Genomic DNA, 27,580 nt, shown 5'->3' with positions numbered 1-27,580 from the left:
AATAAATCACATGTAAAGCTGTTATGTCAATGAATGAACTAGCAAAGCCACATTAAGAGACTTTTTTTTTCATACAGATTTCTCTTGAAGCACTTATTCTGAAAAATAGTTGAGCATCTTGATGGCTATTTGGTGGACATTTTACCATAATGTAATAGTAAATCTAAAATGTCCCCATAAAGACAACATTTTACCTTGATTCCTGGGCTCTGGAACAAGCACTGTCACAATAACGTTTTCAGTTCTGGCTTTCACAATCGAGGAATTATTTTGTTAAATTCAAGAAGGTTAGGGAAAAGTAATGAAGCTGATGATAAAATTGGAAAATAAGCTCTACAGTGAGAGTTTGAGAGGATAAAGGGAAGGTTAGTGGGTGACTTGCTCAAATTTGACTTGAAGGACAGAACCTTCAGTCCAGCAAATATATTGCAAGGTCCAGTGCTTGGAAGTGGCAAATTGCCAGCACTTTTATTTTTTTATCTGAAAAGCTTGATAATCAGTGGAACAAGTTGTTATAGGATGTGACTTCATCAAGACGTGAGTATTTCTTTTGGGGAATATGTCCTAGTCTGACTACAGAGTAATTCTCTGTCTTCTGTCTAGGTGGGTTATTATGATAATTCCTTCGGGATTTATAAATGTATATCATAGATAGAACCTAGCTGAGCATAAATTTTAAAGTGGCTTGAATCAGCATTACTGCCAAAAGGAGAAGGTGTGCCCAGTCTTCAGTGTCTGCTGCTTCATGCTTTTGCGCAGTTGCTCAGTGAAACAGGATAGGGAACTTACCCACATGAGCCCTACCCATCTTCTGTTTCTGTGAGGATCATATCTCTGATCATACTGATGTCAGTGGCAGCACAAAGATGAGATCAGCATTGGGAGGAAACTAACAGGGAAGAGGTTCCTACCTCTGATGGCAGTGCTGGTTTATGATGTTTCTGGTTATGGTCTGGGGGACCAGTATGGGTATAGGTACAATCCGATTTGAGGCCAGTTGCTGCATGTTAAGTTTTGTGGCAATTTGAGCCAATGTAGATCTGCCACAGTCCCACCCTCCTAACCCCAGCCACATTGTTTTGGTGCCTCCCTCGAGCCAGCACTGCTGTTAATGCGATGGAGCAGCGAGTCAGCTCAGGCAGCTCATCCCATGGAAAACCAGTTGCTTCTGCTGTCATCTAACAGCACCTCCGTGAACTGACGTGTTCGCTTGAGCGCCGGTGCTGATTCAACGGCTGAGGACTGTGCAGCCAAGATAGCCCGGGGTCACAGCAGCCCTACCTTGTGTTGGCTCGAGTGCCGTGGGACTGCGCCCACGCAGTGTGTCAGGGGAAATATGCTGTTGCTTGTGATACACCGCGAGCAGATGGCAGTCTGTGTGGCTGAGGAGCTGACTGTACTGCTGATTGATGTGGCCGTGCTAGCTGTAAACTAGCTGGTGTGGATAGCAATCACATAGATGACATGATGGTGGGGGTTTATGGCTTGAGTGTCTCTGGGTCTCTGGAAGCTTTGTACAGCCCGTGCTGAAATCTTTCCTGCCAGTCATTTACCACTCTTAATGTCTTCACTGCCTTTTGTTGAGATCCTCAATGAGCATGCCCTCTGGATCTTCTGGCATCAAGTACGTCGTGAATTCACCCCTTTATGGTTTTTAATTTCCCTTTTTAAGTAGCTGCTGCTGCTGTAAATTTTTTTTTCTATTTAATCTTCCCCCCCCCCCCCCCAAATTACTTTGAACCATTCTATTTTTTAATCCTTGTTCATGTACTTATTTTTTCCCTGCTAAATTATGTTTGTAGAGGAAATTGTGTCTGGTTGTTTCTTGTGGTCTGTGTATTAACTTCTTGCAGTCAGGAAACCAAATAGCACCAGTCAATCTTTCCCCGTCAGATCTTGGCTCACAGTGTAGGCTGCAAATTGAAATTGAAAAGGATTAGTCTGCACATCCCACTTTAGATGGAAGAAGAGTGGCAAGGATTTTCTTTCTCTGTGCCCTTCCTGCTCTTTTGTCCCTTGTCTTCTGTATTTCTTGCTGCTGAGTTTGCATATGAACTAGAAAAATAGTGTAGATACTACAACTATGTTGTAATACAGTTTACTGTCTGTGACAGCCAGTGTCATCTGATAGCCGTGAATGTCATGAACTATAAAAATAATAGAAACAATTTCAGGCATCTTACGTTTCTAAAAGTGGAAGGAGAAGGGTGCTGGAAACATTATTTAGTCTTCATCTCTCTGAGTTTATAGAGAGATAATGGGCTAGGTAAACTACATTGCTGAGAAGTAGAGATCTCAACTAGAGGACATGTGGGATGTTTTCCACTGATAATATTCGTTGCAACCTTTGAACAGTTACCTCTTCAGGCACTCCTTCAAGATAGTGCTCCGGAATTAAAACAAGATTAGAAAACGGTTACATTTCTTGCCCTTCAGTCAAGAAATAACTTACTTCATGTGATAAACATCTCCCATGATAAATATTTCCAAGGAAAACAGCCTTTATCTAGTACATTCTTTATATCTTTACAGCATATGGTCAGAACAAATGGACTTTTAAAATTGTCTTTTGGCTGTTATCCACTATATTCTCTTGATTCATCACTAAGCATATCTTCTGTTTGGTTAGGTATTGTGTTCCGCCATGCTTTTTTTTTTTTTTTTTTTTTTTTTTGCAAGGGAAAATGAATGGTCATAGATGAATGTTGGAAGCTTGGGGAAATAAAAAATAAAGATACATTCACTTGTTATTTTTTTTTGTTCTGCATGAGGGAGTTACTTGAGGCAGGGAAAAGTGGTAACTTCTTTGCATGTACTTAGAGATTTCTTGATTTATTTTCTGCTTTATTAAAAGCAGAAAAAGCTTACAAACTGACCCCATTTGATGACGCTATGCATTCAGAAAATGTATTCAAACCTTAAATTCCAACTTAAGATTAATTCCTGAATAAACTCTTGCACATTTTTCATATTGCTCTGAGTCACTGTCTGGAAATTAGCAGTGTTTAGTGTGTAGAAAATGTATGTTTTAATCTGCATCTTCTCAGTGTATGCACAGCTGCAGCACTCCATCCTCAGGCCCAAGTTCTGAGTTCAGTGGCAAGTTTTCTGGCCCAATGTTCAAACCGTGTGTTTTGCATCAATGTATAAAAATATGGTCTATCATGTAAATTTAAAACAATGTTTAATTTTAATAGACTCTTAGCAGTATAAATGAATGGGAAGTATACCTGGAAAAATAATAACATTTTTTTCAGTCCAGCATCTTCGCTTTGGCTGTTTTCCATGTGTAGTAATCCCTAGTTTGTGCTGCGTATTAGACACATCAATTTTTAAAAACATACTTACTACAAAACATGCATGTGTCTACCTGCCCATTTTTCTGATGCTAAGTGATTCTAAAGACATACTAAAATCTGATTAAAAGCCTGTGATTGCAGAGACTGGATTTTATTGAATTGCCAATGAGTGTGCCTAGGTTTATATTTCTTAAGTTCCTTTCTAAATTATGTGGATGGAAAGTAAATATGTAATGTGTTATAAAAAATTATGGAAAACAAGATATATAGAACTAAAGCCGTATTTATTAAAATGGGAATCATCATAATACTGCAAACAAATTAGAACTGTTGAATAAATGTGCAGTTTGATGGATTGCCCTCTTAGAAATGTTCAAGTATGCAGTAGTTTAGAATTAAATGATAATCTGAGCTTTGTAGACACTGGAGTGAATAAATAAAGCAGTCATTATAGGAAATGTGTTGAGCTGTGGGTATACACCAATGTTGCAAATTTTTTAATGGACAGTAGTGCCATGTTGGGACCAATTTCATGATAGACAGTTTCAAACAAAACACCCACTGAGGACCTGTTGTCTGAAAGCATGACTCTCCTTGTCAAACATATTATCAGGAAGACTCTAAAAGGTTGTTGCAAACCTCTTACAAACAGACTCTTGTGTCTGCCTTTATGCTGAAAGTTAAAGTGTGTATCAACTGAAGCAATGAATATATGCAGTTTGCAAGAGGAATTTAGGCAGAATGGGATTTAGTCAGGATGATAGTGCACTACTTAAGAAAAGTGAATCTGTTATGCAGGTGACAAACAGGATAAATTTGTACAATAGCACGTATGTGATTAATTAATATCCTGATATATTAGGGGCCAAGTTAGTATAAAATTTGGGCTGTGATATTGCTGCTAGTACTGCTGTGGCATATCACTTTCATAGTGGTGCTTGTGCAACAACTAATGAACCAAATGTGATCTGCTTTGCCAAAAAAAAAAAAAAAAAAAAAAAAAAAGACAACACCCCCCCCCCCCCCCCCCCCCCCCCCCCCCCGTGATAACATTTTTGCATGGTTGTTTTTCAGCCAGATTGTTTCCTGTTCTTGTTTGGTAGTAGTTATATGAACAGTTGTGCCACCATCTGTAAGAACAAATGATGGGTGTATGGCAATACTTGCATAGAAATTCTAACCTGATTGATAGAACATATTTTTTGTTGTCAGCTCTGTATTTTACATTACGGTAAGATCTGTCACTTAATACTCAGCAACTTTGTTCATGTTTTTTCTTTTCCATTGATGACTTAATAGAAAGCAACTAATGTGATAACCGGTAAAAAAATACTGTCTTCAAGAGCTGGTTGAGTATGAATTTCAATGATGATAATCAAGTTAATGCTGTTGGAGGCATTCAAGGTCTACTGTGATTGCTTTACAGTCAATTCACCTCTTTTGTTTCCAGTAAAATGTTGAAGCAATACAATAAGATTATTTTGGTCCTACAAAATGTGTGCCAAGGGGACAATCTAAGTTTGCTAATAATAACGCGCAAATGACTGTGAGCAAGCATTTCTGAGAGCCAGAATCCTCAACAACAAAAAAAAAAAACATAAAAAGGGAGAAGCTCACAGCCAGCCACTGAATGAGTGCAGGCTCATCAGATTCCAGCTCTGGCACATTGCCAGTAATTAAGATGTCAGTTTAAAATAAACTCTACATCATTCATGAGGGAGACCACAAGTGACCTTTCAAATATAAATGAAAAGCATGCAAGTGACCTCCTAATTTCTTCTTTTACTCTTGTTTTTTCAGCAGAGCCTTAACATCTTACTGCTTCCTCTCTTGAGGTTCGATGAGAAGACTGCCATCAAGTCTCCTCTTAGCGCTAGTTGTGGAATCAGTCTCATGCCGTGTTACCTTTCCGTAGTAAATTATAGACTTTAATTGGAGAGATACACGTAGCTACAAAAAGATTATTCTGTCTTCAGTGAAAGCTTTGATTGTGCTGGAGGTGCATATCCCATTCCCCAAGCAGCAGCTTGAGACTGCGAGAAGAGCTACATGTGTCATTATCTGTAACGGGAAGGCTCTAGAGAGTATTTAGCATCCAGTGACTGAAAACTAAAAATAAGTTCATTGCTACTTCATATTGATGTATCATCTCTGTGTTTTGATCTTTTTGATGTGACTTTCAGACTTTTCTTCCCATTTGAGACTGGGAGTGGAGTTTGGAATGATGCCTGCCACTTACAGGAATAATATGTCTTTGTTCCTTGATTTCAGAAATAGAAGTGAGCTTATTCCTAGCAGAAGCAGCCCGATGGGCATAGTGCAGGGGCAAATTTCTTCTATCCTTATTCCATACAGTGAGGAGATGGAGAGGATGTGAGTGTGGGACATCACCTTGCCATGTGCCTGATGGTGAGCCCCGAGGAGAACGTGATCTCCTTGGTCATGCTGTGTCCCTTCAAAGGCTCCCTTAGGCTGTGAGAGTGACATGAAGGTCCTTCATGTACCAGACAGTATTTTTCTTTGTGTGATTGTGCTGGGACTCCAAGTCAGCCTGTGCGTCTGCTTTATAAAGTTATGTATTTCCTTTATGTTTTTTCTTTTCGTTCCAAATTGAAATAAACCCCAACATTCTGGGCTTTAAAACACTTTGAATACATTCTCAGAATCTGAGAACTACTTAGCAAATAGTAAGTGTGGCTTATGCATTTCTTACAGAAATCTTGAATACGGCAAAAAAAAAACCCCATAATTGGAAATGTACTTACAAACCAGAGTGACTTTTGAGGAGGAAGGATCAGTAATTGTTCCCTACGAGACAGGTAGGACAGTAACACAGTATTTCTAAATGTGAATCCTGAAACAGATGAGGCACATATCCTTATTTTAGATTGCTGGAAAACAGAGTTTTCTGCTTTCTTCTTCCTCTCTTTTCATCAGAAGAGGCACTATCGTGTTCCCCCCTGAATAGCCCCTGCCAGGGGATGTAAGGGACAGCAGAAACCTTTCTGCTTTGAAGTTTCACACTCTCCCAGGTGCCTCCCAGGGGCAGACTGGGCATCATGGTAGAGGCAGCAGCAGAGCCACAGAGCAAGGTGAACTGAGAGATGAACAGTAAGTACTGAGTAACTCATTGGAAGAAGCAATGATCACGTGAAGCATTTACAAACAAAGGACTTTCCATCCAAATTTTCTCAAAGCTTGGTTTGGATAAAGCATTACAATTTCCTTTGTTTTCTAAGTAAGGTGAGATGTTCTTACCTGTCTACCATGTTTCACTCCAGAGACAGCTGCATTTTAGCCCTAAGCAAGAGTCAGTTCCATCATCTATCACATGCCTACCTTTTAGGAATGCTGTAACATCTAACTCATAAATAGCCCTCAGTTGTTATTGCCCAAGCACCAGGATGTAATGGTTCCTTGGTGCTGTTGTGAAGGCCTCATTAGAACTGACTTTCACTTTGTGTAGTCATGCAGCAGCAGCATCTCTGCAGCACAGCCTTGGACCAGATGACTACATAGGTGTTTGGGAGCAAGACTCTTATTTTGAAATTTTCAAGTAAAAATGCTGATGGTAATTTAATGATGGTTATTATGGTATTGTAACGATGACAGTGATAATTAGAAAAATGCTGAGTGTTTTCCTATTTGGTATAAATATCCAAAAACATTTAACATGTTTAAAGTGGTGTCCTCCTTTAAGCTCAGCAAAGCAAGAATTTAAGATTTCTTAGATTATATATCCAAATAAAGCAGCATAAAATTTATTTACTAAGACATGAGTTAAAAATCACAAGCTACAACCATGTTTTCATGTTTTGCACATTGCCTTATCTGCATTGATAGATACATCTATCAATCACCTGGAATGATAAAAAAATTATCTTTAGCATATTAAATTTGTCCATTGAAGAAGTTATAGCAAAGTACCTGATTTAGATGTGATTATCAGCTATTTAGTATTATGATCTATAAGATGTTAAAATATTACAAACTTTATAGGTTAAACAGTGATGCTTCTGGCTCCATACCTGACAGTAGCCTGCTGTGGATGCTGAGGTAAAGGTATAGGAATAGGGTAGACTGTACTGGTAACTCCCAGAATAATTTCCCAGCCCCTTGCTATTTGTTAAGAATTCAAACAAAAATATGTCTATTTTTAGATGCCTTTGATAGTCATTGTGAAGACAAATTATAAACGTAGTTAGCAGTAGTCTTTATTCCAGCCTATCTGTTACTAAGAAGGAAATCCTTCTCAAATAAACTCATAAACCCCCAAATTTACCAACTCCATCCTCCTACTTCTGTTAAGTTACTGGGAAATTTGTTGGGTTTGGCCGTTTGTCTGAAGTCCAGAAAAAATAAAGTGGTTAAAACCAAACTTTTTGTTGAAAAGAGGCAGATTCTTCTGCTGAGGTCTTTCTGTCTTTTAAAATGCCTTGAATTCACCTTCCATCTGCAACACTTGGGTATGATCTTTCAAAGTGGACAGCTGCTTAGAGCTTTGTAGGCTCACTTATGCACATGTTAAATAATGTTTTCTATTTCTGGGACATGGATGCAATGTGTGTCTACTATGAAGCCGTCTTTCATTTAAAACAAAGAAGAAACTAAAATTGTACAGTATTCAACCAAAGTCAAACATGCTAAAAAAATTATGAAAATGAGAATTATGGCAGGGAGAGAGTAAAGGGATGAGGCAGGATCAAGTAAAATATTCCTAGAGAGTTAGAACAGCAACAATATTCAATTTTGGTTTACTTGGGAAAAAGGGAAAAGGCCTAAAAATTGAGAGATCACAGCTTTAATTAATAAAACCCCACAAATATCCTAGCTGCCTTGCTAATCTGTGGTCATAGATGGAAGTGACAAAAATATGGATCTTAATTCACTCTTGGCAGTGTAATGAGATGGAGGTATAGAAAGTGAAGGAGAAACTGAGATCTATTTTATGTGGAGCTCCTGTGGAGTTCCTGACCTGGGGAATGCAGGGCTTAGCACAGCGTTCAATTTTGTATCACTTTCATACAGCAAATAAGAATGTAAAGTCTTTGCAAATAGTTTTTTCCATGCCTTCCTCTTTGCTTGATGTTCTTGGTACATACCAGCTTAGATTACTTTGAAGTAGTTTGGGGCCATGCACATCTCATGTGCCTCCTCTCTGTGGCAGCCAAAGGTGGAGGAATTTTTATCTAAATTGGAGGTCACTTCTGTATGACCTGTCTAAATTAAAGCAGTAAAACGCGAGTACTGCTCTCTTGGTGATATCTACAGATTTCCATCTCTTAGGCTACAGATAAAACCCCAAACTTTTCTTGAGACTGTGTTTCTGATTGCCATGCTAGTGGCACATACCAGAATGAACACAGGCATCAGTGGTCGTTTCAGAGCCAAGGTACACTGCAGCACTGCTGCCTGGGCAGGGTTGGCCTACAATGTACCTGAAAAACTCTTATCCTCAGCACTCTGCCAACTATAGAGAGCCAAAATGCTTTTCATCTCAAATGTTATGGTTTTGTCACACATTTGCTGCAAAACTCTCATTTGGTGTTGTGTCCTCTGGTGGTAATTCATAAACTTTTGTTCTTTTGTTTCCACTGATACTGTACAAGTTCCTCTCCATAGATCAGCTACTCCAGACAAGACTTCTCCTCTGGAACAGTTGCCCTATTTGCTGCAGAGCACAAGTTCTTCACTCATCTTCTCCTGTGGGTAGTGCCCTGGAAATCAGATTGATACCTGATACAGTTACAGTAGAAGACCAAAACTAAGAGTAGGAATTTACACGTTATTTACACAGGGGTGTATTCTATGTAAGTTTATATTAAGTCCCTCTTTTTCATTTTAATACTTACAAACTTTATCCCTCAAGAAACATGCCATAAAGCCATCTTACACTCTTCTGTCTTGTTGAGCGAAGCAAGTTAAGCCTGTTCTAGCCATTTCCTTGGTGTGATGTATTATGGAAAGATGAAGTCCTTCAAAGACCACTACCTCAGAGAAGGAAGAGCAAGTGTATTACTAAGTATGTCAGTGTTACTTAGGTGTCTTTGGCACTATGAAAGGCACTATTCACTTTGCGGCTGAATAATTCATACGATTTGAGGTTGAACTCCTTTATAACTGGATGTCTAAAGGAGTCTCAGTGGATATTTTGTGACTATTGTGAATGCCTCAAGACAAGATTTATGGTTATTTTTTAATACATAAAAGATGTACTGAATGTTGCCTAATAAGATACTCCAAAAATAAACGCAACTTCAAAATGAGTGAAGACTTTTTTGACTCTGTTGAAGAGGTCTGAATTCTTTACTCGGAGAGGGAAAGGATCATCCTCTGAAAGAGCTGAAAATGTTCAGCAGCAAAACCAAGGAAGCATTCCATAATCACAAGGAAACAAGAAACATGTACTTTTCTGTGTCTGTGCCTTGTTAAGACACTAGTATCTCAGGGTGTAGGGTTCCTTTTTTGTCTGTTTGAAGGTTAAGATGCTGTGAATGGTCATACTACACGTAAAGCATTCTGGACCTGAAAGCTGCATTATTGACATGTCTTATTATTTCTCTTTTTCTTAGATCCTGAACTATATAAATTATCATCCATCTAAGAGCGGACAGATACACTTTAGAGGTAGAATTCTTTTCCACAGTAGCATCACACTTCCCAGGGAATAGTCTTTTGCCATATTAACGTATAGAGGTGGGTAGAAGAGGCTTGCATCCAGAACAGTTCACCAGCACCTTTCTCCTTGATTATTTCAATTTTGATCATTCAGACCTGTTTGGTGAATCAAATTCTATTTGAATAGTCTCTAAGCTTAGTTAGCTTCCCTCTTGCATTGGCCCCTGCAAGGTTCTCCAGGGGAGGACTATACTGTGCTTGCTTCCTATGTGATACTGAAATTTGGGAAAGGCCACGTGCGTGTCTCCTTACCAGCAGGAAGCTTTTCCCTGAGGGCTGACCGTCATTTTTAGTGATTTAAACTGTTTGAATTGCATGGTGACTTTCTTACTTCACCCCCTCTCAGTGAAAATATCCTTTCTAGTGATTGTTGTCTGGGCTAAAAGAGCAGATGAAATCCAGGCTCTCAAAGTATGCCCAGACATTGTGTTCCTTGGTGGTCCCTTTCAGACTTTAGCCAAAGTTTACAGCTAAGAGTCAGAATCTCACCCTAGCTGGTCAGTCCATCCTCTTTTCCCCTTTTCTTACCAAAATCTTACCCAATCCCAGATGACACAAAACTTAAAACTCTTCAGATGTTGTGCAGGCTGAAGTTTTTTATTAGAAAAGCAATTATAAGATCGTTATAAAATATAAAAGCAATTATAAAATTATTATAAGAGCCATTTCAGCTCTCAGTTAAGGTTTTTATTGTATATGCAAAGAGCTTACAGAGGCAGCCTGTGTGTACCCAGGGGTTATCAGAGTGCCCTTCTGGGTATCAAACCAAATATTAACTTGTTTGAGGCTCGTACAAGATTGTGTATGAAATACGAATTATTGATCCTTGAATTTCCAGATGCAGTTTGATGTCCTGATACTGTTGGTGTGGAATTGATGTAGATCATATGCTTATGTTTGTAGGGTTGTCTTACAGCTTTTTTTGCTGTTGGATTCTCCTTTTGCCTTCAGACTTCAGACAAGCATGCAAATGTCTCCCTAGGTATGCATCCTGCCCTCAGTTACTCCAGGAACGGGTTTGGTGGACTTGGCAGTGTTAGGTTTACAGTTGGACTTGATCTTAAAAGTCTTTTCCAACCTAAATGATTCTATGAGTCTATGATTCCAAAACTTACAGAAACTGTTTATCTTTACAATATGCCAGCTCCGCCATGGTTTCCATGCCTCCAGCATTTCCTTCCAGCAAAACTGACTGGAGTCCTGCTCAGCTGGGGTTTGGATTTATCGAGAAAATGTGTGGTAACATCTGTTATTCTCATGCTGTGGTAATGGTTATAGCATCTGAGGTCCTGCTGTTGTATAACGGGGGTGGTTGTTGCAATTACAGTCTGTGTAAACAACTAGCCAGAACCACAGTTATCAGAGGAAAATTAGCTTTGAGAAGCAATTCAGACAGAAATAATTATCTTTCGACAGAGGAGCACCTTCTAGTGGTGTTGAATGAATATGGCAGCAGTCAGTTACCTTCTCTAAGCGAGGAGACATAAATGTGCTAGGCAAAGAATAGTAATGAGTACTTCTGTACACTTTTTATGATTATGTTGATAATTCATTTAAAAACAAAGGAAAACCCAAACCTGAGTAAAGAAAGCATATATATTTGGAAAAATTAAAACATTTTTCAATTACAGTACTCCCCCCCTGCCAACCTACTAGTTTACTAGATGTTTATGCGCTTACTGTGAAATGGTATTTTTATGTGTTCTACTGTGGAAGCTACCCACACTTTGGCTTCTTTTATTAATGAAAATTTGGGTTCATTATATACCTGATTTAGCACCGAAGGAAATTTGCTATGCAATTGTTATTTCGTCCATAGTTTCACAGATGGTTAACGCAGTTTCCCCATCCAGTGTATTTCTAGTAAAGATACATTTCTCAACATAATTTGCCATGGTTACTTTTACAAATAACATATAATAAAATTATTTAAAATTCAGTTTTTCAAAATAACTACTAAATAGAGTGGATATGGTGGTTTAGCTGATACTGTGGATTTCTGCTCTTTCAATTTGTATGTGGTAAATAATCCTTTCTGAACACCATTACATCGTGTACATAATACAAATGAATGATGTGCTATTTCTAGAAAGGCAAATTAGGATTAATGAGCAATGCTTAATATTGTGTCATTGCAGGAGATTTGTGCATTAGTGGAAGCTATCTGTACAAAACAGGTATTCATACTCAGATTTTCATGGGGTACCTCTGAATTTTGCAAGTGTGTGAAAAAAAAAGTCAAGTACAAAAAGTCCAATTTGCAAGTAGTTGAAAGAAGAAATAGCGATAATTCTGCTTTTAAATCCTGCAAATGTAATCCTGTGTTGTCAAAGTAGGGAACTTGATCTTTTTTTCCTGAAGACATTTTTCACCATTTGGAAACTTCAGCCCAAAGTTGAAGTAGGTCTTCCAAATGTGTTAACCAGTGACAGCTCATTCTGTATCAGTTGTTTTGGTTATGCCATGATGAAATAGATTTGTTGAAACAGCTGGTATTTTTGCCTCTTCTGTCCTATGGTAAAGGGACAGCAAAGGGGCCGTAAGACAACTGGGGGGCAATGTTAATGGAATTTTGTCGACTGCTTCTGTGACAGTGGGCACCGCATTCTGCAAAATATTGCAGGTGCCACACAGTCACTTCCTAGAAGTATGACTGCCTAACCCTAAGGCTGTTTTGAGTTCTGGTAGAACAGTAATCAGCTTTCCTATGTAAGATCTATGCAGCTTGCAGCACATACCAATACTTATACAGGACTTGATTAACTGATTGTATCCCTTTTTGCTGCTCAGTCAGGTGTCTGTCCGGATGCATACACAGCTGCTAGTTGAGAAGTATATAGCTTACGGAACAATAGTTTTCACCAAGTCTGAAAAAATGCACAGGTCTAAGTGTGTACCGCTGTATTTCACTGCAGGCTAGAGAGCTGTTTTGCTTGTGACTGGGATGTATTTCCTCTTGGTGCCACAACATCAGTTCTTCACTTTGTCTTGTGAATGGGAAACGCAAACACACCCTGTAACCCCCAGGTTCCTGTTTGTGCACTGTGGGGTTTAGTTACAGTGTCCAAAACAGACAGCATAGTTGCAAATATTTATTGAAGACAAGAAATAAAACAAAACCCATGCTTAATCTGTACATACTGAGATGAAATCAGTGTCTCTGGTCAGGATTTCTTTTTTTCTGCATACTTTATGCCTCTGATTAGAACTAGAGAAAGGGAACCTGGTGCATGGGAGCGCTCATCCACTCAGGGGGTCTAGACAGAAAATAGTGTATGTTGTTCTTGACCAGGAATTAAAATGATCATTATTTCACTTCCTTTGAGACACGATTTATTTTGTTAGAACACCTGCTATCTCCTGTATTTGACTGATCAAGTGACTACTTTTTTGCCCTGAGGAAATGTAAATCTCTTTTCTCTTTTCCCTCTTCCAGTCTTTGATGGCTCAGCATGCATGCTTAGCAGTGACCCTTGCATTCCCTGCATTGAGTCCCAGAGACAGCATTGCTTGCCTTAGTCCCATAGAAAATCTCTGGCAAAGCTGGTGGTCAAATCTAAATCTCTTTTGAGTTCCAGTTCAGCACTGGGGTTAGCTGTGGGTGGCTGCTTTTGGTCAGTCTCCACTTTATGTGTTTGACAGAAAGGGGCTTTGCTCATTCAAATCAGGCTAAAGGTTTATTGTGCATATTTGCTATTATTTAAACATAGTAAACTATTTACGGATAAACATATTCATCTATGTTTATATTTTTATATGTTTACATTACAATCAGGTTTGCAATTTACCGTGCCACAATACTGCATTTTGGACTACTTACTAGAATGAACATTTGTAAACCTGTAGATGCTCCTAGATGGATAATGACAAAATCTGCTTTGTTTTCTGACTCAAAAATGCTTTCTGAATGTTTATTTTAAAAGGCTGTGTGGTAGATAGATTGTAAGGAACTCTATTTATTGTTAGAAATAATCTTGTGAGTCAGTTTCACTGTCGTTTCAGGAGAAAAAAACAAACAATATAGAAAAAATATTTTGACAAGTTATTGCAGAGTATCACTAAACTGGTAATGAAAAACAGAGATTAAAACAATGCCCTTCAGAGTTCAGCATTATATGGGATATAAATACTGCTATGTTTCTTTTACCTGCTGTGAAACTTGTTTTCCAACGAATTCAAAGAAGAAAAATGTAGTTTCTGTAAGCACTACATATAAGATGCTGAGACATTGTAGCTCTAAATTTGAAAAAAGGAGGAGGACCATGAAATTGCTTGTGTAAGTCTGGCAGCTTTTTAAAAATGCTAAAAATTCTTAAAGGATAAAGAGTACAAAAGTATAATTAATACTTACATGCTCTCTAACCAACTTTTCTTTTGTTACGCAGTGGGGACATCTAAAGAGAGAAGGTTTTTTCCACATTCATTTTATGTCCTGGGATACAGTCTCATAGAATTAAAAAAAATCTAAACCTCAAGAACAAATGCGTTAGCATTTTCTGTTGCTAACGCAAGGTTTTCAGATGCTTCCCTACTAAAAAATGTTCTAAAACATTATAGGAAATCAATATCTATTTTTACAAGTTTCCTTTTAACTACATCAGCACAATTGTCTAAACCTGAAGTAATAACATCAGTAAGAGTAAAGACTATAATTAAAATTGTATGTTAAATCTGTACAGTGGAAATTGACAGATGCAGAAAAATTCAGATTTAAGCCTGCCTACACCCTATAATTCTGGCATAGCTTTAAGTCTTCCCACATTATCTGCATTTTACAGTATTTTCTCAACAGCAGCTCAAGGTATTGCATCTAGGTAACAGTAAAAACATTAACGTAAAGAGGGAGATGTGGTGCCTGTATGAATCCCCTGCAACATTCGGTACAGCAGATGGCACTGACCGTTACCACCCTGCTCTTGGTTGCCTTTGGGTAATCCATTAAGAAAAGAAAATGTCAGCCCTTTCCTTGCAGCAGCAAAAGTCCATCTTCCTGTTCTTATTGAATGAGAAAAAGATGAATGTGCAGTCAGACAAGATCATAAAAGTTGACTGTGTATTCTTATGAAGATTTGTATTTATTTTTTTTTTTCCTGTGAGAGATGGCAAGTGGTCTTTAAAGTCTATGTGGCATTTTAGAGGAAGGCAGGGTGCAGTACATTTCTCCTGCATTTGCTCACCTGCGGTTTCTAGTTCAGACCAGGCCCTTGAGACAACCGAAATCAGGTAAGAGAGGCTGCACAAGAATCCTGATGGAAAGGCAGCTGGCTACTAATGTCGGTCTTCTGACCAGTGTTGGCTGGACTGGTGGGAAACTGGAGATCCTAGGTTCCCATTGCCCTAGAACACGATGTACTTTGCGAGGACATCACTTTTTTAGCTAGGTGAGTAGCTGAGACCTTGACTATTACATTTTGTGACATTAGGCTGCATTTTATCTTAGACTGCAAAAGCTGAGAGCTGATTAAGGTTCACCTTTCCCAGCTGGAGGAAGCCCCATCCATGCTGAGTCATGTGGAGAGGAAGGGACCGAGCTGCTAAGCGCTAAGTTGGGAGAAGGACTGAAAAGAGAGCTTGCGGGGTCACAGAGGTGGTAAGTCCCCGCACGGGGGGCAGCACGTCCCATCACCTCTGGGTGTGGGCTCCAGGCACAGTGCAGGGAGACTTGGCAGCCCTGAGATGTGGATGTTTCTCTAAGGCAGGAGCACAGAAGCTACATTTCACTGCAAAGCGGATGGTGGACTTAGCCACATTGCCTGCCTCTGCCGTGGTTCCTCCAGGTGTAGAATCAGAATCTTGGCATATTTTTTCTTCTGCCTAAATTTGTCTTTCCACTGATGAAAGCAGTGTACAATGGTGAAGTATTTTTAACTGCCTTATGGGACTGTTTCTCATAGCTTTTTGCCAAGTGAGGTGTTTCTGAAGCATGGGAAAGAAAAACTTTGACATCAGAATACATTAATTTATGTATATTGAGAGAAACCCAAACTTTCAGGAACACTGGAAGAATTTCATTTAAAAAGGGTGAGCTCGTGTCTTAATAAGTGTAAAGATTTCAGGCCGTTTGTGAGACGGAAGTATTACAAAGGCAAATGGGGAACAGTGGATGCATAAAGATGGCTTTCCTTAGAAAGCAGCTTTGGGACATTTGTAGCAAAATTCAACTTAGAGGGGTTTGTTTTAATGAGTTTTGGTTATAAACCAGTCCTGAATTTACAGTAGTGAATGAGAAAGTTGTTTCTCTAACCACAGCTGATCACATAGATAAACAATCAAATCTTTCAGACCATGGTCTATTTTGTATTCATCTAGTATATGACAGAAATGTCCGTCACTATAGTATCTCAGAATCTGGGAATGATACGGCAGTGAAAGCTACACATGTCTTGCAGTCAGTTTTGTAAGCTAATACATCATTACAACATTCAATAATATTTTCAAACTCATTCTAATAGTTGGGCATTTAATTGGATACCATGTCCTCAGATTTAATCCAAACAATGATCTGTGAGAAACCAGTATTGCAGCATACTTGTCACAGTAGAGGATGCTGACTTTGGCTCTTACCTGTTTATTTTATTATTCACTTACTGTAGCAAAATGGAATAATTTTTTTTAATTTTGTTTATGTCATTCTATCCAGAGACTATTATAATAAAACATTTTAGGAGCATGTATTTCCAGATAAAAATATGACCAAGTAAATACGAACAGGTGTCTTGTGCCTTTTAACTCTGATTTTGTAGAAAACCTTTGATTTCAGTCAGGAAAACATTAGCATTAGTTCAGCCTAGTTGAATGAAAATGCTTTTAAAAGGTGTGTTTAATTGATTATAGATCACTCATGAACAGGCAAACAAATGTTTAGAAGCCTTGTCAGCTACTAGGGTGTATTCACAGCTGAGTCCCATGAGGAACATGAATACCTTAGGGTAAGAGAGGGAAGGATTTTTCCCGAGTTTTGTGTCCTGAAGGTGATTTTTAAAGCTTACCCAGTGCCTTTAGACTCACCCCAGTGCAAGACATGTTGTGCGAGATGCCCAGGCAGGAGAACAGGCAGTAAGGGCACTGTAACACATATATTTTTTGTAGGAATGCACCCATCTTGTTTTTTCCCTTCTGTTCTTCATTATTTGGGATGGGTTGGGAATAATCCTTTCAGAAGCATAAGGTGGTTGGTTTGCTTTTCCTTCTGCTTTTTCGTTTACGTGTGCAAGTACCTTGGGACCTCTGTCGTAGATGGCTTTATCTATAGAAGATTAATGAGCTTTATAGGATTGTATGGACCCTGTAGGATTGCATCCAGCTACAGAAACAGAAACAGAGGCAAGGATTTACTTTTGTAACACAGTTTATACAATATTTTTCTTTCAGTGGGGCACAAAAAGGAGCAATGCAGAAAAATGGATTTCACTAGAGTTTCAAACAGTTTGTCCCTTATTCTGCAGGGGAGCCCTGAACAGTGAAAAGAGAGCTAGGACACCCCCCTTACTTAGTCCTACATAAGTGAACTAGAGGAGTCTCCAGCTTGCTCCTGCTTGTTCCCAGCAAAGAGTTTAGAGCAGGGCTACCATCCATGCTGCCTGTATCTCTTGCTCATATTCTTGAGGGTCAGGGAGGATCAAAGAATACCCAGCAGAAGTCAGTATCATCTTGATACATACTATTTTGTGGCAATTTTTATCTTCTGAGTTGGCTGAGATCTGTATTCTCCCCTGTGAAAGTGAGCCCCTGCCTGTTTGCTTCCCTGGTCCTTCCCTGGTCACTGGCACAGCACAGTAAGTGGCTCCTTAATACTCCCCCAGGGACATGGTGGCAGTTACTGGCATTGCTCCATCATGTGTGCCTTGGACCACGCAGCTCTTTGGTAGGGTGATGCTGACAAAAGCTTTTAATTTTGCATCTTTCTATGTGAGTATACTACATAGTTCAGTCACACTGAGAATATAAATGTCATTATTGTTCAGTTAAATGTGTTTTATGGTCTGATTACCTGACCAGAATGAAATTTCTCCCTAGCTTTCTTTGAGTCAGACTCTCACGTTGGCTTTAAAGCATTTCCTTACTGTTGCCTTAGTGGTTTTTTTTTACACACTGAAACACAGGCAGAGAAACCCTAGACTTTGCTTGAGGATCTCTGCAATCTGCATTAATGCTGCTTGCGAAAGGCATTGCATATGAGTCGGAGAAGGGTTATCTGTGAAGCTTTTTAATCGTGTTCATCTTGAGCTCACTGGAGGCTTTCAACCCAATCTTTAATTGAAATTTTTAATTTTATATATTATTATTCTTACCAGCTCTGGGTACTTGTGAGCACAGGCTGCATTCATAGGTGTTACAAAGGCAACACTTTCAGAGGAAACAATTCCAATTTTTTCCAAAATCAAGAAGTGACTTTGATAATGTTTTTCAGAATTTCTTCTCAGTTGAATGCTTCTTTCCTCAGTAACAGCAACAGATCTTTCTAATGATACTTGCTTAATATGTAATAGCAACATCAACATCTGTATAGTAGATATTAAACACTGAGAATAAAATTACCTGAACAGAAAAACAACTGTTTTGCTATTTAAAATCTCTAGAAAATGTAGAGAAGTTGCTGCTGTAAGTCATTGTTGTCTCTCCTGGAAAAGCTCACATATTAGAAGTCCTGACAGATAAAACCTGAGAATCTGTGCTTCCCAGTGGTGTAAAGTTGTATTTTCTAGCCCAGGACTGCAGTGAGTTTTCATGTTTATTTTTCTGTCTGGCAAAGTGTATTTTGATTTCATATTGAATTTTACCCAGCCCAAACACAAGACAAATGAGCTTGCTGAAAAGCAATACTGAGGTGGAGAAAGGAGGGAGAAGCAGAGTATCTGTACCTTTAAAGATAGATTGAAAGATAAAAATGGCAAGTGTTTGTTTTTGGAAATAGCTTACTGTTTACAGTCTTGGGTGGTTGGGAGCAATAAACTCATTTAGCCTAGAGATTCACACTAATGCCTGCTGCTCTATCTTTTTTCATGCTGAGAGCACCTTTGTCATTAAATGGCATTGACATAGTTTCTGTATCAGTCTGAGATGTGAGTGTGTATTATAGTAGGTAACTGCTGATGGGTGCCTATCCATGGATTAAAAAGCTCTCTCTCTTAAGGAAGCCAATGCATTGTTAATAACCCTGTCATGTTTTCAATGGACAATTCATGCATAAAAAGAAAGATGAATATTTTTCTTTTAAAATAAGGGAAATTATCAAGGGGAAAAGGCAGCACTTGCAATAAGGTGAGTACATTAACTCCCCTGCACAGAATATAGCCGCGCAATAATGCTTCAGATCTTGTGAATTTGCTGGTGTATCCAAACACATGTAAAGTGTTTCAGATTATCAGGACCTGGTTCTTCATCACAGTTGCAGACAATTAAAACCCACATAGTTCTAAATATTATATATACATATATATTTACTCAGTACAATTGAAACATACAACGAGAGATATAGTGCCCATGTAGAATGGAATGATTTTCACATAGAGATATGTGAGGACCAAATTATATTAAAAGTATGGAAATTAAAGAAATAAAATACTGTACAAAGGATATTGAAAGTAACTTATTACTAGTAACTTCTGAAAATAAAGTTAACATACTCACTGATACATGGGCTTTTATAATTAACAAGGTAGTGTGTGGCACTTGGCCAGAAAGCAGGTCATCAGGTGGTTGATTATGGAACATGATTATTTTGCCCATACAATGTGTTGAAAGAACACGTATTTAATAACTTTTGAAGGTGGATGTTCTGATGACTATATGTTGTGCTGTTTTTATTAAAATGTACCTTAGATGGTCTTGAAACTGTGATGCTAAGACCCTAAATGAACAGGAGAAGAAGCAGTCCTGTGTAGCAGCATCTCTTATTCTTCCTGCAGCTCAGCCACCTCTGTATTTCAGAACTTTTCCTGTGCACATTTATTCCTGTTGATGAGTTCAGAGTTCATGGCAGAACCATACGCTTCTCTGAAGCAGGACACTTAAGAGAAACAGCTGTAATTGCCATGGATTTGAGGGACACCACCAGTGTGCCCTGCCTATTGGTTTGGAACCCTGCTGCCTGGGGAAGACTTAACAAAGCTCGGATCCATGCTTGTTTGCTTCTTGAGCAGATTCACTGTGGCTCTGATTATCCTCAGGGACTTTATCTTACTATTTATTGTTTGTTTTGTTTGTTTTGGGAAATGTGCTGCACTTACCCAGGTTAATGAGGTTCTGCTGGCAGTGTCAGTGGAACTCTAGTGCAAGCAGCATTAAAGTGAAGTACTTGCAGAAAGCCTCTCTGGAAATGCTCAAGAAGTTCAGCTGTAAGCATCATGATTATTATTAATTGCACAGTACAGTCACAGCAGCACTTACAAACATATGAAAGAATGATTAACAGAAACTATAAAAAGGCTTCTCAACACTGTGTGCTCTTAATCTTACTGTATTTTTCTGGGCAAGACTTAAAGCAGCTACCTAGAACTTTTCTTCATTGTTCATTCCATGTTGCATGTATATACAGGTAACAAGTGCTATTTTGCAATAAGTTAAGGTATATTTATGACAAGAACATTTAAAATGCCAAATCTGTAAGCTGGGAGTTGCTAGTGGTTTTTTTTGCATTTTTATTCTGCATTGCTGTGTATTCTTGCTTATTGAAGAGATTGCTGTGCAATACAGGAGACCAAATTCTAAACGGGTCTAATGACACAAAGCCAAATGGGCAGTGGGAGATGCAGGTCTTTGTAGACTGATGTTCAAGTCATTGTTCTTGGGGACAGAGTGCTGTCCCTTACCCTTCCTGTCAAACAACAGCAGCACTGGCATTTGGGGTGACATTTTATACTTTTAATACTTTGATAGAATGTCTTATTTGCTACTGTAAAAATGATTGGATCAAGGCAACTGTTGATGCTGCAGATGATCTCTGTAACTTTATAAATGGCACTTAATGTGCTTATGTTCCCACAGGGTGGTTGACAATTAATTCTGTAAGTCAGTATCACCATCATCATAACATGATAAGGTATGAAAGAAACAGCAAACACAATCATAGCAGCTGATATCAGTAACAGAGGTCTAACAAGTCTGTTCCTTCTTTGTTGACGTTTACTGAGTTGTATTAATGCTTTGAGAGTCAACATATAGCATGTAAAGATGACTGTGACTGGAATTAGGAATCTCAGTACTATCTTGGAGAGTGTGAATGGCACTGCAAATTGTAAAGGTCCTTCAGTGCCATCCAGGGAATCTATAAAGTCATGTTGTCTTCCATTTGCCACTGTGTAGTAGATCTCCGGCATCGATGCAATCACTATGAAGATCCATACACCAATGGTACAAAACACGGCCTTTCCTTTATCCCACCATGTTAATGAAGTGATAGGATGGACAGCACCTACATATCTGTCAAAACTGATGAGTGTCAGGAAATAGACACTTCCATAGATATTAATACTGAAAAATAGTCTTATGATCTGATAAAATGCTTGACTGGAATAGGCAGCTAACTTCTGGAGACTGTAATATACTGAAAAAGGTGCCATGAGAGTCCAAGTAAAGTCACACAGTGACAAATTAAAGAGAAATATGGTATTGGTAGTCCATGTCTTCATGCAGTACACATAATGTCGTAGTGCAAGTATATTGCCTAGAAATCCTACTAATAAAGTGAAAAGGCAAAGCAGAATCAGCAAATAACAGTACCACTCCAGCTTAGGATTTCTGTTGCAAATGAGAATAATGCATGTACCATTCATCATCTTTCCATGGAGCATGCCTGAAGGGAAAAGAGAAATGAACAGGTTTTAAAATAAAAATTGAATTAGATGCATTCAATTTAAAATTCAAAACTTTTACGTTAAATCCAGTATGTTTGAACTGGCAAAAGAATTCAGAATATGGTATGTACAAGCTCTTTTCTGTCTGTAAAAAATGTAAATTCCAAGTAGGTTAACACTTAAAGCTTACTCTAGAGCACCAGCACAGGCAGATCTTCATGAACTTTTATCCAAACTTTTACATTCCTTCCTCTCTAATGTTTAGTGTAATGTATGATAGATGAGAGAAAAAACCACACACCCTCAATCACAGCAGCATCCCCTTGCCCACTAATGTATCTATCTTTGGAAGAAGCAGAGGAGAGGACAGGAGGACAGTAATTGCCCATGCTCATTCCATCCTTGTTTTGATCGCCAGCAGTATCCATACTGTGCCTAGAGACATGTGTAATGGGGGCAGCTGTGCAGTAGGGCTGTCACTGAGATCCAGAAGACAGCATCAGAACAAATCAGGATGAAATCCTGATTTTGGTGAAGGTCACCGCAACTTTTCCATCTAAAGTGCTGGACAAACTATTTCCCCCCCACCCCCTTGTTCTTTGGCCTTTGTCTGTAAATTAGTGTCCCAGGCCAAAAACGTGCTTGTGGTAGGGTTAGAGAGGGTTCATTTTGTCTCACTCTTTATGGCCAGGTTTGTATGAGTGCCCATTATGGAATATCTGGTATATAGATCTGCAGCGTGTTTTTCAAAGCAAGGTTTTTGTGCTTGTAAAGTCTTACATTTAATCCCAATGATTTTGTACTCCTAATAAAAACAAAATAAAGACTGAAATATTCTGCCAGAATGAGCTGTCCCAACTGCAGTTTTTTATGTTTCTAGAACCTCTCTCCAAACGATACAGCAGATGCCAAACCGTTAGGTCTGTCCAAGTAGGAACTTCCTGAGGGTCATCCAAATCACCATTTATAGATCAGGGTCCACTACAGTGCTTCATGGGATAAAGCTTTACTCACTACTTACACTTAGAATGGAAGAAAGGACTTTTTCAAAATGTTACTGACTCCTTGAAAAATTTTCAAACAGCTTTGACCATTAAGTTGATAGTAGTGGTTTTCTTGAACATAATGTTTTGCTTTCATGTCACCCTTAATACAATATGACTTTTCCAAAGGTATGTTCACAGATATATGTCAAATTATAACAAACACAAGCTACAGTGAAGACCGGCTAAATAGAGACTGCATTATCGTGCTTTGCAAATGTATACTTCACCCTATAGTGAAATGACAAAAAGCTAGTTCAGAATGTACTCAATGAAATTAGGAAATGTGGTCGTATCTCTAGAAGCTCAGCAACAAAAGCAATCACATGACTTTCCAGAAAGTGAATATGGATAGAAAGCCATCTGTTGTACTCACAGGTGGGGAATGTTTGCTCTCTAAATGTATTTTGTTAAGTATTGCAGCAATGTACTTTAACCTGGGGTACCTGTACTCATTCTCTTTCGCTACTCTTCTCCATAGCCTTTGTGAATATAAAAAATGACACAGACTTTGTGCAATTTTTCTCTTCAGCTGAATTTTATAAGATATCCCTGTAAATTCTTTAAAATGTAGCCACCCTAATAAGTACAATACTGTTAAGTAGGATTTTCTTAAATATGTTCAATTAAAAGGGGTTTGAATATGTATAGGAAAGTTATCTTTTCCTACAGTCCTCTTGGCTAGAGGTCATGTGCTTTGAATGAAGTTGTATTTCCTACCTCTCTGCTTTCCTTTTCAATAATTACAAATGAAAGCACTGAACACTTGAATCCAAGTCGTGCAGGCAGTATACGTAAGCCCTAAATGGACTATGAAGAGCATGTCCATAGCTGCATGAGAGAATTGTAATGCCAGGTTCCGGATCTCCTCAGGCTCCTGGAAGAGGACTATAGGGAGGTCTGAATGGAGGTGGGCAGACAGCTGTGCTGCCTGCTCCAATGTGCTGTAAGTTGGCTGGATAAAGCCTGGATGTGTAGCCTTGTAACTGCATCAGGGCAATTACAGACCTGAGCTAATAAATCCCCTATCCCCTTCATCACCTTCAGATTACTGGACTGCATGCAGGGTTGAACTGTATGAGTTTAATTATGTAGCTGGAGGGGCTGGAACTGCACAGCTGGGTAAAGTGCATTTGGAGCTTAGAGAGTCATTAGAAGATGTGTGTTTGTGTGGGCATTTCCTGTGTGTCTACCTTGGGATTCATATTTGAATTTTCTGAAATATTCTTACCATCTCCTGTTAATTCTTTGTATTATAGTACAGCTTAGAGGCTGTAACCAAGACTAGATTCTTGAAACAGTGTGCTTTGCAATTGATGTGACTTCCAGGGTGGGCACAGGGGAACTGGTGCAGAGATAAAAAGAAACTTTCCTGAGGTAACATAATAAGCAAGAGAAGAACACAAGGAGTTTGGCCCTCAGGTCAGTGCTGTAACATTAATTTCTGGTCTTCCATCAGAAGAATTTGAAACCTTGTACAATCGGGATCCAGTTTCACTGCATGTGGGAATACAGGCAGCACACCCTGCTATGTCCTGAGGCCATTGGAGCCACCCTGGTGTCCAGCAGATCCACATATGTGCTGTAATGATTTTCAGAAGTGACTTTTTTTTTTTTAATATCAGACAACAGCAAGTTTTCCGTCTACCATCTTAGCACCAACAGAATAACTGGAGCTACAGGATATGACTAGATCATCTTCACAGTTCAAGTTCAAAATTTTGCATCTGTCATTTAAGAAACCTTACTCTTTCTTAACATTGCTGTATTCAGTACTAGGTCCATGCAGTCTAAACAAAGCCAGCCAACACACATACGCACATCTCAGCAGTGGCAGAATGAGCAACAGCGCCGTGACATTATGCTGTGACAGATGAGGAGTTGCATATGTTGTTAGTGCTCACTAAGAACAGACTTCCCAGACTTTGATGAAAGTAGGTTTGGGTTTTCAAGGCTAAAAAATACTTCAGATTCATTGAGATTAGATTTTCAGCTGAACAGTTTCAGTCATTGATGGAGATGGCCATGAACATTAAATGGATAGAAAGAGCAATCACATGATGGAGCATCCAGAATTAAAGGACTACCTCTGATTTGTTGAAGGGCTTGATATTAAAGTGTTACACATATGCCTAGGAAAGGGTTGAAGTTTATGGGTACAACCACTCATAATTAAGACAAGAAAGCATGCTAAATTCATGGGTAAGAATTTTATTTTTTGCTTGTTTCTGCTTCTGCAGTCTAATGAATCCAACCCATCTTATGCACTGTGAATCTAAAGATGCTAGAAAAGTTCTAGTTTTTAAAAGAAGTGACCTGTTTGATTGACTTTTTGTGTCTCCCTTTTGGGCTGTCTCTTCTCCTGGACCTCAAAGAAATATGGCTTAGAGCTGTAACTCTCTGGCAATGAGTATCTACAAGCTCCTTTGTCGTTAACCCCGGCAGCATCTGCACGCTGTTACAGAAAGTCAACTGGGTTCCAGCTGATGAGCTGATTTACTGCCTGGTTTGTTGCAGGGGAACAAAAAGTTTCTACTACCCTGCGTTCCCCTTGTACCTGGGACGTGGCCTCCAAAGCCTTGGAGCAGATAGAAGACCTTGTTTCACTAAAAAATTACTTTTTGAGGAAACTTCTTTTGGAGCTAAGAAACGCTGTGTCACTGTAGTTATTCATGTGGCATTTAACTTGTTCCATTAGGTTTTTATTTAAAAAATACCTAATTGTATGTATAAATCTATCCTAGGAACCATATTCTTCCCTGTCATACCTGTGGGGTCTTTTGACATTTTTAACAAAGTTTTAATAAGTGATTGATTTGGCCTCAAGTAAAAAAAAAAAAAAAAAAAGATTAGAGTTAACAGCTTATTTTATGTCATTTTATCCATCTCTACTCTCTTTGCCCCTTGCTCCTCTTTGCTTCCTGTTCTTTATAGTAGAAGGCCTAATTTTACACAAACTGTTTTATCTGTTGGGATTACTCTGAGAATTTAATTTGCCTGTTTGCAACTGTATTTTAATCTGGTACAAATCTGTTCCAGTTACCAGATAGGTTTTCCAAATTTCTGACTGTTCACACACTGATATATTTTTGTTCCATGTGCTTTCAAAGTGTCTGCTTTTAGCTCATTTTATCAAATTAATAAAGTATAATAAAGGAAGTCCTAGGTTTTGTTATAAAAATACCAAGCATTATTTGCAATTTTTACTTTAACATCTTACTTGTTAGGTAATCATATTATGCGTTCCCTTTTTACATTCAGCTGAATTGATAAGAAGGGATATATAATGCAATATGAGTATTAAGTGGAGCATTAAATATATTTTAATTCAAGTGCATTTAGCATATTATACATACTAGTACAATGGGAACAATAAGTAATATACAGCAGCATTTGTATGCTGTTAGGTAAGTAGATTGTGCTAATATCCAATTCCTTTCTTTTTAATGACTCAATCGATACTGTGATTAAGCTACCTTTTCTTTCATTATAAAATGATGTTCATGTACTTACTTGAGAATTAATAAAGTCCTATATGGCAAAGATAAGCTACAGTAGAAGGACAGTTAAGGTGTAAGAATTTGCCTACCAAAGACAATATTTATGAAGAAGTACTTTAAAAAATATTAAATCTATAGAGTATGTGTATGCATTAATCAGTGTGTAATAGTTAATAGGTAAAAATATATTGCTTAGGAGAATACAGGTGTAATGAATACTTAATAAATCTTTCTCTTACCTGTTTTAGAAAGGTTGGAATTATCTATTTTACAGAAGTCTAGGTGCCAGTCTGTGCTTTTCCTCTCCATTAATCTGAACCTTCAAAAATCACAAGTGTATTTTGTGAGTACTGTATTTAATCCAAGGTGTTGGGTAATATTCTATATGCAATGGCAGCTCTTCAGAGAGCAGATACCAACTGCAAGGGAGATACCTTTTATCATTAAGCCCCTCCTCTCAGTAAGTCAGGATAAATTGCTATTGCCATAGCAGCCTCTGCTTGCTTTTTAGGGAAGGACAGACTTACTGCATATCCCCAGTCTAGCTAGGCCTGGGGCTGTCATTGTTTCCAACAGTGAAAAAGAAGAAACGTACAAATGCTTGAGGCATGTACATGTGTGTTTGCACTTTCTCTTTCTTCCCCCTTCTTCACTGCCAGAATCCTTGTTATTGCTGCCTTACTACTGAAATGGTCCATGGACCTGTGTTGCTCTTTCCCCATCGCAGAGCTTGGTCCAGCCCACCTACCTACCTATCAGTTTTCCTGCCTCACAGTTCCCACCTCATTCCAAAAGCTTAGCCCTGTCAGAGAACTCCCATCCTCCAACTCTGCTTAATCCGGAGCTCAAATCCTACCTACCACATCAGCCCTTAGCCCAGGTCTGCTCCAGGTCCTCCGGTCTTCCTTCCCCAGACATGCGTCTCCAGTCTTCAGCAGCACACACATCCTGGGATATTCCCGTTTAATTCCCTGAATGAACAGTTTACGTTCTTTACTAATTTCCCCTGCATAAGCTTCCCCGTGTGTCCAGCTGCAACTGGATTTTACAGTTCAACAACAGCTCCCAGAGATTGCCTCCATCCCAGACCATTCCGTCTGCTATATCACCTCTCTTGATACTTCCTGTCCAGCTCCTCATCTTCCTTCTCTTTTCCCTACTTTGACATCTCCTGGCACCTGACTGCACTGTCTCATCATTAGATGCTGTCCTTCACCTTACTGCTTGAATTATCAATTGTCTTCTCCTCTTGCCTTCTGCTGGGG

At 38.8% G+C, this 27,580-nt stretch overlaps 2 protein-coding genes across 3 annotated transcripts in view; one reads left to right on the top strand and one right to left on the bottom strand.

Moving 5' to 3' along the window:
* Nucleotides 1–27,580, top strand: part of TMEM117 (transmembrane protein 117) — a 235,217-nt gene that overhangs the window by 18,363 nt on the left and 189,274 nt on the right. The window lies entirely within an intron of this gene.
* Nucleotides 20,750–26,624, bottom strand: LOC106112778 (P2Y purinoceptor 1-like). Its single transcript, XM_013302951.3, has 2 exons — nt 26,555–26,624; nt 20,750–21,771 (listed from the first exon to the last, which is right to left on the bottom strand). The coding sequence occupies exons 1-2, from the start codon at nt 26,622–26,624 to the stop codon at nt 20,750–20,752; spliced, it is 1,092 nt and encodes a 363-aa protein (XP_013158405.2).

The sequence above is a fragment of the Falco peregrinus genome, chromosome 6, assembly GCF_023634155.1.
Source record: "Falco peregrinus isolate bFalPer1 chromosome 6, bFalPer1.pri, whole genome shotgun sequence".
Taxonomy (NCBI): Eukaryota; Metazoa; Chordata; class Aves; order Falconiformes; family Falconidae; genus Falco; species Falco peregrinus.
This window is presented reverse-complemented; position numbering and strand designations above follow the sequence as displayed.

Excerpts from the sequence above, each read along its gene's own strand:
- LOC106112778 (XM_013302951.3), bottom strand. The coding sequence starts at position 26,624 with ATGGAGAGGAAAAGCACAGACTGGCACCTAGACTTCTGTAAAATAGAT. Across the intron at positions 21,772-26,554 it reads TTCCAACCTTTCTAAAACAG|GCATGCTCCATGGAAAGATG; the intron begins GTAAGAGAAAGA and ends TTTTCCCTTCAG.